We start from the raw sequence: 12,702 nt of genomic DNA on the forward strand, positions 1-12,702 counted from the left end.
AAACACCCGCAAGTCCGCAAAGTTGTGTCAAATCCCGAAATGTGCAGAGAAAGAAAACGCCCGATTTTGTCGTGGGTCATTAAAGTGTACAAGGTCGTCCCGTATCGTTGCAAAGAAGTCTAGCCGTGAAGAAAATGATAAGCCACGCCGTATATATCGCCGTGTCGTTTTTGGGTAACAAGAACCGTTCAAGGGTCCACCAGGAACTCGCTGGACAAGCAGTCGATTGGGTCCGTCAGGTCATCATCCAAGTGGGGAATACCAGAAAAGGTCTTCTCTGGGTAATAGGACGAAACGGAGGCAAAGTCGGTTGTATCCACGAACTGATAGGTCGGGAAACCAGGGATCCCCGAGTGAGCGAGATGACCGAACTCCTCTCGCAAGTCGTCGGAGGGATCTTGAGTCATGAAAATATCGATCTCCGAGCCGACGGATGATTCAGCCAGAGTGGGCGCCGAGCGAGGGGAAGACATCTCCCGAGGCGAAAGAGCAGATTCACTGTAGAGAGACTCCTGGGAGTACGTAGATTCCTGCGAGTATGCCTGCGAACCGAAATCTGATCCGTACTGGGCCATTGCCTGCTCGTATCTAGCGTGAGCGAGTTGGGGCGGTGACAAGGGCAGCATGTCATCCTCGAGCTGGGCATCGAGGGAGTTGTAGGTCTGACATGGCGATGAAATTCGGTGGTATTTGTCCCCGGGGGAGGTGGGCGGTGTGAAAGACGAGACAGCAGCGGATGGGGCATAGTTAGGCGAGTTGAACACAGGGGCATCTTGCAGAGTGACATGGGTGTTGGTTGAAGCGGTTGAAGAGGCTTTCTCGGCAACACGTTGACGAGTACGAGTGGACTTAGCCTGGCGAGTGTCGATATCCGGGCGGCTGGTCTTCTTCTTCGGGGGACGACCACGCTTGGTGGTCTTTGGAACCACACCTGTGAAGCCTCCAACACACATATCGCGCTGGCGGTGACGAGTGAGGGCATCCTGTCTAGCAAAGCTGGCACCGCAGGCGCACGCAAAGGGCTTATTGCCACTGTGTGTCTTGAGATGGCGCTTGAGATCATGTCCGCGCACAAAGTGCTTTTCGCAAATGTCGCATTTGAACTGACGGTCTCCAAGGTGTGTTTGGACATGGGACTTGATGTTTTCCTTGCGACCAAAGCGGCAAAGACAGCCCGTAAATAGACAGACCCACTTTCCATCCTTGGGGTCGGGGCCGGAGATGAACTTGGCGATTTCGTCGGTCGAGACACCGGTTTGCTGAACTGAGGCTTTGACTCGAGCATCAAGGTCATCATCGCGAGCAGCTAGCTCGTTGGAAGACGACACAGTTGACGGGGCTCGTTTCTTAGTCCTGCCAGTGGAAGATTTGAAAGAGGCAGTGGAATTTTGAGGTGTCATTCCATATGAACTCGGAGATGGCATATCGGCAACTTCGGCAAAAGACGAGCTAATCGGGGAATTGACGGGGGAGGGCATTTGCTGTTTAATCTGCACGGATTCGACATAGGGGGCTCCTTGCAAAGACTGAGCTCTCTGCATCTCAGCAGTTGTAGGGGTATGGGGAAATGAGAAACTTTGGGACTTGGAAGATGTTGGGTCATTGCTGTACATGGAATAATCAATAGATCTTTTCAATGGGGTAGAATCGGGGGTCATTGGGGAATTGTCTGCCATATAATTAGCTTAGGTGGTATAATACTGATGCGAAAGTTGCATACAAGCAGTAGACATTTGCGAAAGAATCTTCGCAGATGGAGCCTTTGGTTGAACAGAGACTGGGTGCATCGAACCGGCATAGGCCGTCACCTGCTCATTTTGGGACATTGGCATGTTGCGCTGAGGAAACAATTCCCAATCGGCATTTCCAATGAATTGTTGCTGTTGCTGGTTCGAGAATTGTTCCTGCTGCATACGGTGCAGCGCAAGCTTCAATGGTGTATTTTCGGAGCATTCACTGGCTGATCGAGACAAAGCCGGGGCACCAACAGAGGAAGGCGCAGGGCTACCAGTAGTGGTGTGAATCGCTTGCAGTTGTTCTTGGTTGAAAGCCTGACAGTCAGACCCGAGCGACTGGTGAGGTTGATATTGATATGGTTGCTGCATGTGCATGGCTGGGATGAAAGATCGCTCGGGCTGCTGGGTGTATGATTGATACTGCTCCCTCTGTTGATATGAGAAACCTGATTTTTCGTTAAAATAATCGCGCAACTGCGATACCGTCTTCGGCATGTGTCGGTCCATAGTGGCCTGTTGACTGAAGGCGCTGTAGTCCACAGTCTGGCCTCGACGATGTGACCGACGGGGTTGCATATTGGTCATGACTGGCGCAAGCTCGAATGGAGCCGGTGTGGAGATTTGACGGCGATGACGACCGCTTCCGAGCGCGTTGGAGTTCATGGCTATATTGCCGACGGTTGGGGTCCTGAATGAGGTGTCAGTATGTGAATGTGAAAGCAATGGAACCAGATGGGAAAAGGAGTAGTTAGAGCCTCAAGTTATCAAATGTGTCACACAGAATTTCTTGAAGAAGAGCAGAAACACGAATGTATGAAGGTTTCCAAGGTTTGGTTCTGGAACCCAGATCTATGTGCCCCGTTCTGATCAACAAATCGGGGCGTTGGCATAGCAACGACTCAACCCCGGGCGTCTGGGAAACCAAAGGGCTCTGACGAAAAGTGGGACCTCGTCCTCGATTTTACTTGACCGCCTTGCTTTACAATTTATTATTCTTCTGCAAGGACTTCATAAATCCCTTTGATGAACCCTAGAAAGTCCATATAATAGTGTATAGAACTACAAAATTAAACAACTCCTCGGTTCGTTTCCAAGGGGATTCAATATAAACAAGTCGATCGCATAAATATTATTGGCTCCATGTCTGTTTATCCCGATAGACCGATAGGCCGATAGACCCATGGCGTCATATCAATATCTATTATTCGACCTGTCCAACATGGGATATTGTCTCCAGGGCTATCTATAGCTCTGAATCAAGGCCTTCGAAGTCACGAGACTCTCTAGCAACACGGACATTTTCCCCCTTCACCCAAGTGATACGAGGGAAAAAAAAATAAAAAGAAATGGCGCCACCCGGAATCGAACCGGGGCTAAATCAGAACAAATGTGTACAGTTGTACCTGACCACAATGATTCGTCATACCACTAGACCATGGCACCTATTTGATATATGTGGGTCGACACTTTTTGTTATATGAACAAAAGCGGATTTCCTTACAACTAGTTATTGTATGTACTTATGTACGATCTCCTATATTTCCACTTAGGCAAGATTAGCTCGGAGCATCGTTCCTTTAGTCCTGAATCCATAACCGGCGCCTTAAAATCGGACCCACCACCCATATGTAATTGTACCTTTTACTAGGCAGACCATACAAACGATACATTCATCAATACTGGTTCTTAGTACTCCGTACTACAGAAGTCTTTACGTCTTTAGAAACTTATTATAACTCACCATATATACAAATCTGCTTTATTCAAATATCATATTCGAGTTGTAGATTGCGTTTCACAGACGCCTCTTATATTGGATTGGCTGGATCCTTCTCAGCCAAATGAGGTAATCATGAAGCTATTCAGAGTGAGGTATACTTTTTCATATGCTATTTCCACCCATCCTACTCCGTCTCGTAACTTCTGAAGGTATTCCATGCTTCTCTCATATAACTTCTTTCATTTTATTCTCGAACCGACATATACGCACACCCCTTAGTGTGGTTTTTGACTATCCGCATAGTATCTTTAGTCCTCTTCATACATAGGTCTTCTTGGCACAGGGATTATCACCTGACTACGTAAATTATTCTGGTATCCCCATAGTACTAGTACACGGATATGTATATCGTATGAGTTTTCTCCCCTCTTTTCTCTCCCTTTCCTCTGACCAAATTTCCTTTCCCGGGATGTCGGACTTTTTTACCAGCATGTCAGGCCTCTTTACTGACCTGTCAAAGCAAGAGAACTGTAACCAGGACTACATCACCCGGCTACAGGAAACGCGGGAAAGGAAGCTCGTTCGAGCGATCCGCAAGAACGACATCGCCAAGGTCAACGCACTTCTTGCAGATGGTGTTTCACCTGACGGCGGTTTAGAGAGAGCCCCATTGCAAATCGCCGTCCGGCTACGCAGACGCGAAATCATACAACTACTCATCCAATATGACGTCCAATCTCCCACTGACCCCGGGCCGGATATGGACGATGACGAGTTGCTAATAGCGGCCGGCCGGGGCGACGTGGAAATATTAAAGATGCTTATAGAGTACCGTAAGAAGCTTAGCTATCGGGGCACGGCATGGCCAAGCTATCGAGGTGACGAACCTATTCATCGCGCTGCTTGTTGGGGTCGCTTGGAATGCCTTCAGTTGTTAGTGCAGGAAGGTGCTACGATCAATCTTGAGAATTCTCGTTGGGAAACGCCATTACATCGTGCAGCTAGTCTTCCGACTGGAGTACAGAACGGACTACCGGTACTGCGTTTATTACTCGCTTCGGGCGCAGGTATCAATGCCTTAACTGTGACGGGTGATACGCCTATTTTAACAGCAGCTCGTGTTGGTAATGAAGCCGTATTAAAGAATTGCTTAAGTCATCACCTGATGTTCACCAAAAAGGTCAATTTGGAGAGACAGTTCTACTTGTTGCTATTTCTTATTGTCCCTTGAGAACGGTGCAGATGCTTGTTGCTGCAGGTGCTGATATCTATTGTCGGACTAAGTTGAATGCTTCGGTTTTACATCTAGCAGCCGAGGCTGGGAAAACCAAGACTTTCAAACGGATCCTTGATAATAGTAATCTTACTATTGACGATCTTGATTGTCATTATTGGACTCCACTGCACTTTGCTGCATGCAACAACCAGGTCGTGATGGCCAATTACTTACTTGAACAAGGAGCGAATCCATCAATCGTATCAATTCCAGAAAATCATACCCCTCTTCACCTAGCAGCTGCTCATAGACACGGTTCTATCCTTCAATCAGATGATGGACAGGACGATCCTACCCTTGTTGAGTGTCTTATCCAACATGGTGCTGATGTGATGGTATCAGCAGACAGTAAGGTTTTGCGATTTCCGAGATCGGTGGCAAAGGCCTCCCGTGAGAATATATACTAGACTTCGGAAAGCAATGTCACCCAATCCCAATCTTATATGGTCTCTCCCCTCCACTGCGCCGCCAGCAGTGGCGCCATTCAGCGAGTAAAAGCGCTTCTAGCAGCCGGCGCGGATATTCATGCTCGAGTTGTCCCAGGTGGAATTACAGCGCTTCACCTGGCTGCAAGCAAGTCACTCCGGAGCATGGTCCGTTTCTTGATTCAAAGAGGCCTAGATCATCAGCTGACTGATGCTGAGGGACATACAATGGTTTACTATCTGTCTCTAGGGGGACGGTACGAACCCGTGAGTGTCAAGGACTTTCTTATCGCCGAGAAGCTTTACGACCCCTCAATGGAATCTGAACTCGTTAACTTACAGTGCCCCCGGAGGCTGGCCGACACCTGGGTGGCTTGGGTAGTACACCTCCGCAGGCACGTCCGAAGGATCAACTACCTGACTTGACGATTTTTCAAACGACCAAGTCCCACGATAAACGGGACTGAGACCTTTTGAATAATTGCCTAGAATACTAAGATTGATTTTTTTCCCCGTGATGGATGTGTAGATTAAGAATGACATGGGATGCGTAAATGGCATATATGCGTATCAAAACAAACCTAAATTCAAATCCAATAACATATCGGAGTCTTCTCGCACTTGCGGCCATTTCTGGAAGCCCGTTTGCCAATATTAAAAAAAAATGTCAAAAAGTAAAAGGAAATGGCGCCACCCGGAATCGAACCGGGGCTAAATCAGAACAAGTGTGTACAGTTGTACCTGACCACAATGATTCGTCATACCACTAGACCATGGCACCTGTTTGATGTATCTTGGCACTCTTGTAAAATCCATATAGAAATGGATGAGAAAAGTAAGATAAATAAGAAAATTATAGAGCGTGGATGTAGACTTTCTATAAAAGTATAAGAGGATACTACTTGTGGTAAGATGTTAGATGTGACCTATAAATTTGGAGTTGTAGTGTGGTAACTTTAGGGTTTTGTAAAATAGCAACCTCGGATACGATCTCTAGGGTTATGGACTATGGTACCTACGCAAAGGGGATTTATATTATACTTAACCCTTAGAAGCCATGAATAGATAGATCTCTATGTACAGACTCGTCATATCTAAAAAGCCATGAGATGTATACACGCAATATGTAGGAAATTAAAGTGTGAAGAAGTTGTATCTTGATAATACCAAAAGTCTGCCCCACATACATCAAATAGGTGCCATGGTCTAGTGGTATGACGAATCATTGTGGTCAGATACATCTGTACACATTCGTACTGATTTAGCCCCGGTTCGATTCCGGGTGGCGCCATTTCTTTTTTAGTTTTGATATTTTTTGATAATCTTCTTTTTACATCTATTGTGCGTGTGTTCCGTTGGAGTATCCGATAAATCTCAACTTTGTAGCATACCAGATAGTGGGAGATGTACCTAGGCAGTTTAGCGAAGGGGGGTATCTGTACCTCATACGGAGTATGTTGTAGTCTTTCTCTTTCTACACCAATTGGTCTGTGTTAAGGCAGATCACGAACTACTAAGAGTTCTGTTCATCCTAAATCTGGCTTATCTGGCTAGGTATCTCTATCCTTTTTATCTGATGTTACTTGCAAAACGTACTGCGCATGCGAGCGGTCTACGCTAACAACACATAGTAGAAGCGATAGATTACAACATGTTAGTGCAATAACGGCTGTCTATATGGACCGTTTATTATAACCTAATGCATTTTCTATGATATCTGGCCACTTGATAGAGTGTTCGGTGATTTAATAACTTATCGTTCGGTGCAAGTATGCTAGAGATCAGCGATGTAATTTTTTATAACACGGCAATGCAAGTATTCGATTTATTTGATATTGATATAATATACCAATACAGCGTGCTAGTTAGTTACTGTTGGCATGTAATGGTAATTAATAAAAACGTTGGTTGTCGAAATATAAGTGATGACTGTGTCGCTTTTGCTGTGTGTTTGGGCGTGGACCACCTAAGTGAACTACGTTAAGTTGGTACTTTAGTGCGGAATTCAAATGAAGTAATACAGTTATATACGATTTTGCGGGCTATATAAAATAAATAGTAGTAGGTTACCTTGGAAGATGTGGACTACATGCGAATTGTGCAGCCGAGACACCATGGTATGTAGTAACTGTGATCTATGCTACACATATCTCAACTACCAACATTTTTATTTTGTTTTTGCTGATGCCATTGATGGGCATTTTTTATATATCAATCGCGGGTATATTAAAAACCCGGATTATCGTGGAATTGGAAATCACATCCCGAAACCCTCTAGATATATATTTCTGGTATACGTTTCTTGATTATCCTAACCCACACCAATGTGACAATATAGTATACAAAAATCACCGAACCACGGGCAAACTTCTATATAGATAAGTATTTTTGCAATATCTTATCTGTCGCATTTATTACATGCATTAGACCGCGCAGTTCGGGTGTGAAAATGTACATACCATGTAGCTAGGCAGGTTGCAAGAGGGCCGTAAGGCTATGTAATACATCAGACACGCGTGGATATATATCATCTTGGAGGAGGCCCTAGGTACTAATAAATCCCACTGGAGTCTCAATAGAAGCCCCACAACCTATCATCACTGCTGAGACAGATCATCTGATAGATGTCTCATTGTCAAGCCTCGACTAGGTTATTAAAGTTAGCCATCTTCTGCTTGTTTGTCGAAAATTAAAGCATATTCTAACCCCACCCCATAGCAGATTTATCCCATCATCATACACCGTTGTGCCTACTCCCCACTATAGATATGGGTCGGAATATGGGCAATCCAAATGCCACCAAAGCATTATGTCCAGCCTCTCAGGGCTCTACAGCCAGCACAGGCCTCAGGTTAGTCCTCTAATATCCTTTTTAATTAAGAATACGTACCTTAATATCCACAATAACGACCTCACTCGATGTAATTATCCGAAACACAGCGGCAGAGGAAAACCCAGTGGAAACCCCAAGAACGACGAAGGGCCATAGATCTAGCTACATATCCCCCGAAAGAAGGAAAATAAGTTTTTCTATACCTTGGTAAATTACTGAACCCACATGAGCAAACTGGAAGACACTGCGATTCAGAACACCGGAGAAACCATCCGTCGCTGCCCTACAACATTCGGGACTCTGGAAGTATTACAGGCGACATTTTCGTTCCTATCAATTTCCAGCGCCATTATACGCCCCAGATTTCCTTCCGTAGCACTGGTTCAATGTGTGCTTTTTCTAAATAAGGAAGAAATGTCTATGGCAGGTGTACCACAGACACTCCATGGTATTGATCTTGCTCGGTTTCCACCAATCGATATCCCAAAGCTATCTATGCATGGGCCGACATACACTTTAAAGTGGCACTACCTCTGTTCCAAGGCTTTATACATGGACTCTAGTGAGTCTGTGATGTGCCAACCCTTTGCGGATCGGATGCCGTAGCCCTCCCTAATAGCGACCCCGGGACATTCGAAAGTGAGCGACCAACTGAATTCGCAGGAAAACTCAGAGGTAGAGAGAGGCTTTCTTTGAAGACCTAGACAACATCTTTATCCTTTTTAACCTCTGCATCTCGACATTCTAAGCATAAAAAAAGTATCAAAAAATAATCAAAAAATAAAAAGAAATGGCGCCACCCGGAATCGAACCGGGGCTAAATCAGTACGAATGTGTACAGATGTATCTGACCACAATGATTCGTCATACCACTAGACCATGGCACCTATTTGATGGAAAATTGCCCACATTTTCGCTTCATCAACTAAACCCTATGCCCTTCTCTTCGGAAGCATTTTTCGATTTTTCTTTCAAGCTAATCCACTTTCGGTAGACCCACCCACGTGACCACACAACCATTTTAATCACCAACCCGCGCCCGCGCACAACGATCTTCTTTAATCTTGTAAGGTTGAGGAAGACACAACTGTCGAGGTGAGTTTTTATTCCATACAAGCAGATACGAATGTCGACATGCGCAGCTAGTCTGCAGTCCATTCTCTTTCTGTCTGCCACATTTTCATCGTCGCGAACATCCCACTGACTTTTCCATCGCAGGCCTTCATCAAGATGCAGATCTTCGTCAAGACCCTTACGGGTAAGACTATCACCCTTGAGGTGGAGTCCTCCGATACCATTGACAATGTCAAGTCCAAGATCCAGGGTAAGAACCGAAATCCCCGCGCAACCATCCCATACAACTCTCGAAAAAAGCACAGGCTAACGTTCCACCAGACAAGGAGGGTATTCCCCCTGACCAGCAGCGCCTGATCTTCGCTGGTAAGCAGCTCGAGGATGGCCGCACTCTTTCGGATTACAACATCCAGAAGGAGTCGACCCTTCACCTCGTCCTCCGCCTGCGTGGTGGTGGTAAGAAGCGCAAGAAGAAGGTCTACACCACCCCCAAGAAGATCAAGCACAAGCACAAGAAGACCAAGCTCGCCATCCTCAAGTACTACAAGGTTGACGGTGATGGAAAGATCGAGCGTCTTCGCCGCGAGTGCCCCGCTCCCGAGGTATGTGACCACTTTTGTCTTGCGACAATACCCTTGGATCTCCAACAGAAACTAACTCGTTCTTAGTGTGGTGCCGGTGTCTTCATGGCCGCTATGCACAACCGCCAGTACTGCGGTAAGTGCCACCTCACCTACGTCTTCGACGAGGCCAAATAAATGGTCTAAGTCAGACTGTGGTGTCCTGTCACCGAGCTTGGGCATGGTTCCTCTACGTCGGGGCAAGTGATGGAGCGTCACGGTTGACGCTGGTTGATGATGGTTGCTTGGAATACCCATGTACTACAGTCAATTACAAAAAAAAAACTAGGCATTCGCCGAAAACTCAAATATCCCACGTAATGATATGTATGTATTCGTAGACTTCGATATTCACATGCGTAGTCAACTGTACTGCAGCAATGTACAACACCCGCTGTCACTCAACCTACTCCGGGAATCCGGCCTTGAGATTGTCATACTTGCTCTCGGGGTACTCAAGGGCATTAGATGACTGATCCAAAGCACCTTCACCACCAACCCCATCAACAAAGATCCCAATCAAACTTCCATCCCCCGAATTAGCCGCCTTACCACCCTTATCCGCACTACTCTCCCACCACATCCCACCACCCAGTCCGCGGTCGCGAATATATTTCGCCTTGAGCTGCCCCACCTGCGGGGTATCGTAGGAAACCATCGTGCGCGCACCGCCATCATAGCAGTACGACGCACTGGATTCGCCATCGAATTTCTCCTCAGCGCCGGGTCTAGGCAGCGCCTTGTAATCCCACACTCCGTTCTCCCAGCTACCCTGTCCAACACCGTTGAAGGGAGTACCAGGTCCATCGGTGTTCTCAAATGCACGTCCGTAGAGCGGCATGCCCATGACGATCTTTGATGGTGGTACACCGCCCTTGTTGATGTAGTAGTCTAGAGCAGCGTCGATTGAGAACGGAGTGGATGCGGGGTTTGAAGCTGAGGGGGAGATGTTGGCTTGGTGGCCGGCCTTGGTATCCCAGCTTCCGGCGAAGTCGTATGCCATGAGATTGTAGAAGTCTAGCAATGGGGTCATCTCTTGGAACTTGAGCTTCTCGTAGTTGCTCGCGCCTGTAGAGGTTAGTTTCATGCTTTTTCATTGTACGGTATAGACATACCGGCAGGACAAGCGATTGTCAAGTAGAAACGGCGATCAGAACCGGCCGCTCTGTCGAGAACCTGTTCCCGGTTAGTCTGGTCTAAGCTGTGAGGTAGGAGACATACCTCTCGGCATTTCTGGAGCAAGAGAACTAGGTTCTGGGCTTCGGTTTCATCTGGATAGAATGTGAGCTTTGGACTTCTTGCGAATACATAATGGTTTCAACTCACCCTTGGGGTATTCCCAATCGATATCAAGACCTATGGAGAGTCATCAGCATTGTACATAGTACCTAGTCGAGGAACATACCGTCAAATCCTAGATCCAGAACCAGACGTGTGGCCGATTCGGCAAATTTAGTCCGCCCCGCGTCGGAGCTTGCAGGCTGAGGGAAATTGGCCGAGTACGTCCAACCGCCGATGGAAAGCAGGACCTTCATTTTGCGGTTCTGCTTCTTGAGCAGGAAAAGCTGCTTAACACATCCGTACACATTGTCGCCGACGTCATTCCATGAGTCTGTCGGGTAGTGCTTCTCGATGTCGGACCAAGTGTCGCTCAAATACCTACAGTCCTGGGTTAGGAAATCTTCTGTAGTAGGTATTTAAAGGACTTACACTTCACCGCTCTCGGGACGAACGTTTGCGAATGCATAGAGGATGTGTGTCAGTTTCTGGGCGGGCAGATCCTGTGGGTTGTGGTTGCGGCCGTAAATTGCCTATGGATGTCAACAATGGTTTCTTTCTCGATGTATGTGTTCAGCCCATTATGGTAGTGCAGATCATGCAGTCCAAATTGAAATATAAAATGATGCACATACCCAGTTGACAAAGTAGGCGACTGATTTCATCTCAGACATTGTTGGGGTAGAGTTAAAGTGTTGCACGAGAACAGCCACAAGGGTAAATAAAGTAATGAGACCGAGTCGATAAGCCACAATTTCAAGTTAAAGAAGAGTTTCAAAACACTAAAAGATAAGTATTTCGAGGGGCACTTTATGTCGCAGCCTAATTAGCTATATATATTACCACGTCATTGGTTGGGACTCACATGTGGCGGTGTATATCAGGCACTAAGGCAGAATATAAATAGATTGAAGATTCAAAGTTGAAGATCTCTATTTCTAAAGATATAAGAGTATGAGACATCTTGAAGAATATATGTATGTTTACTAAATGTCTAGAAGGGTCCAAGAATAATGTGTGTGACACATCCACCTGTTCAAGTCCATGTAACCTCATGGCCAATCCCCGCGTTTTATGTAGCATATTGCTTTTCAAACCTGCAAGATATGAGAAGATTCAAGTACTCGTGATGTTAAAGAATGCAACCCTTGGCCTAAACAGGGTGATGCCATGTGGAATGATGACTAAATATACATATTCACACTCATTGTTATACCGGCTAAGCAAAGACTTGATTTTCTAATTCAGCGGATATATATTCCGAATTATAAAGAGAAGCAATGCCTTGAACCAAAACAAACCTCAAAGTATCTCAAAGTAGAAAAGAGCTTAACATTACCGAAACACAATTCCTTATAAAACCCGGGTCAGGCGACCTACGCCCTCAAATATCCCCACATGGGGAAAGCATGGACCAGACATTTTCGGCAGTAGATCGACCGAATCTGTGGCAAGTGACGACATCAAGCTGATATTTAGAGAATCCGAATTCATGGGGATTTTAAATATGAGTGATACACAATCGGAAACTCCACGTGGGCCCTTCCCGGTCATGCGATGAACCTATACAATTTAGCGTGACTTATGATCCTCAACTGTGCTTGGCTAATGTAACCTATCTGGTTGACCTATATAGAGGATATCATATGGGGTTCTATATGTTTATCACATTGGACACGGAGGTCGCCGAAGAAAATGATGTGCAAACGACAAAGCTTTATCCATGCCCCACGTACTTCG

At 46.1% G+C, this 12,702-nt stretch overlaps 4 protein-coding genes across 4 annotated transcripts; 2 read left to right on the forward strand and 2 right to left on the reverse strand.

Annotated features, from left to right (window-relative positions):
* Window positions 1-188: 188 nt before the first annotated feature.
* Window positions 189-2,399, reverse strand: ace2 (putative C2H2 transcription factor (Swi5); the record flags this gene model as incomplete). The annotated part of the gene is made up of 2 exons (XM_040790457.1): window positions 189-1,669; window positions 1,721-2,399. 2 exons carry the CDS (start codon window positions 2,397-2,399, stop codon window positions 189-191), a joined length of 2,160 nt encoding a protein of 719 aa, XP_040647410.1.
* Window positions 2,400-3,925: 1,526 nt separating this feature from the next.
* On the forward strand, window positions 3,926-4,687 carry PGRI_027450 (ankyrin repeat domain-containing protein; the record flags this gene model as incomplete). The annotated part of the gene is made up of 1 exon (XM_040790458.1): window positions 3,926-4,687. One exon carries the CDS (start codon window positions 3,926-3,928, stop codon window positions 4,685-4,687), a length of 762 nt encoding a protein of 253 aa, XP_040647411.1.
* A 4,533-nt stretch (window positions 4,688-9,220) lies between these two features.
* PGRI_027460 (ubiquitin-ribosomal 40S subunit protein eS31 fusion protein) lies at window positions 9,221-9,822 on the forward strand (the record flags this gene model as incomplete). The annotated part of the gene is made up of 3 exons (XM_040790459.1): window positions 9,221-9,314; window positions 9,386-9,666; window positions 9,733-9,822. The coding sequence occupies 3 exons, from the start codon at window positions 9,221-9,223 to the stop codon at window positions 9,820-9,822; spliced, it is 465 nt and encodes a 154-aa protein (XP_040647412.1).
* A 268-nt stretch (window positions 9,823-10,090) lies between these two features.
* Window positions 10,091-11,636, reverse strand: PGRI_027470 (glycoside hydrolase family 18 protein; the record flags this gene model as incomplete). Its single annotated transcript, XM_040790460.1, has 7 exons — window positions 10,091-10,752; window positions 10,800-10,860; window positions 10,906-10,955; window positions 11,011-11,040; window positions 11,090-11,343; window positions 11,395-11,495; window positions 11,598-11,636. 7 exons carry the CDS (start codon window positions 11,634-11,636, stop codon window positions 10,091-10,093), a joined length of 1,197 nt encoding a protein of 398 aa, XP_040647413.1.
* Window positions 11,637-12,702: the final 1,066 nt, after the last annotated feature.

Source organism: Penicillium griseofulvum (genome assembly GCF_001561935.1).
Source record: "Penicillium griseofulvum strain PG3 chromosome Unknown contig_80, whole genome shotgun sequence".
NCBI lineage: Eukaryota > Fungi > Ascomycota > Eurotiomycetes > Eurotiales > Aspergillaceae > Penicillium > Penicillium griseofulvum.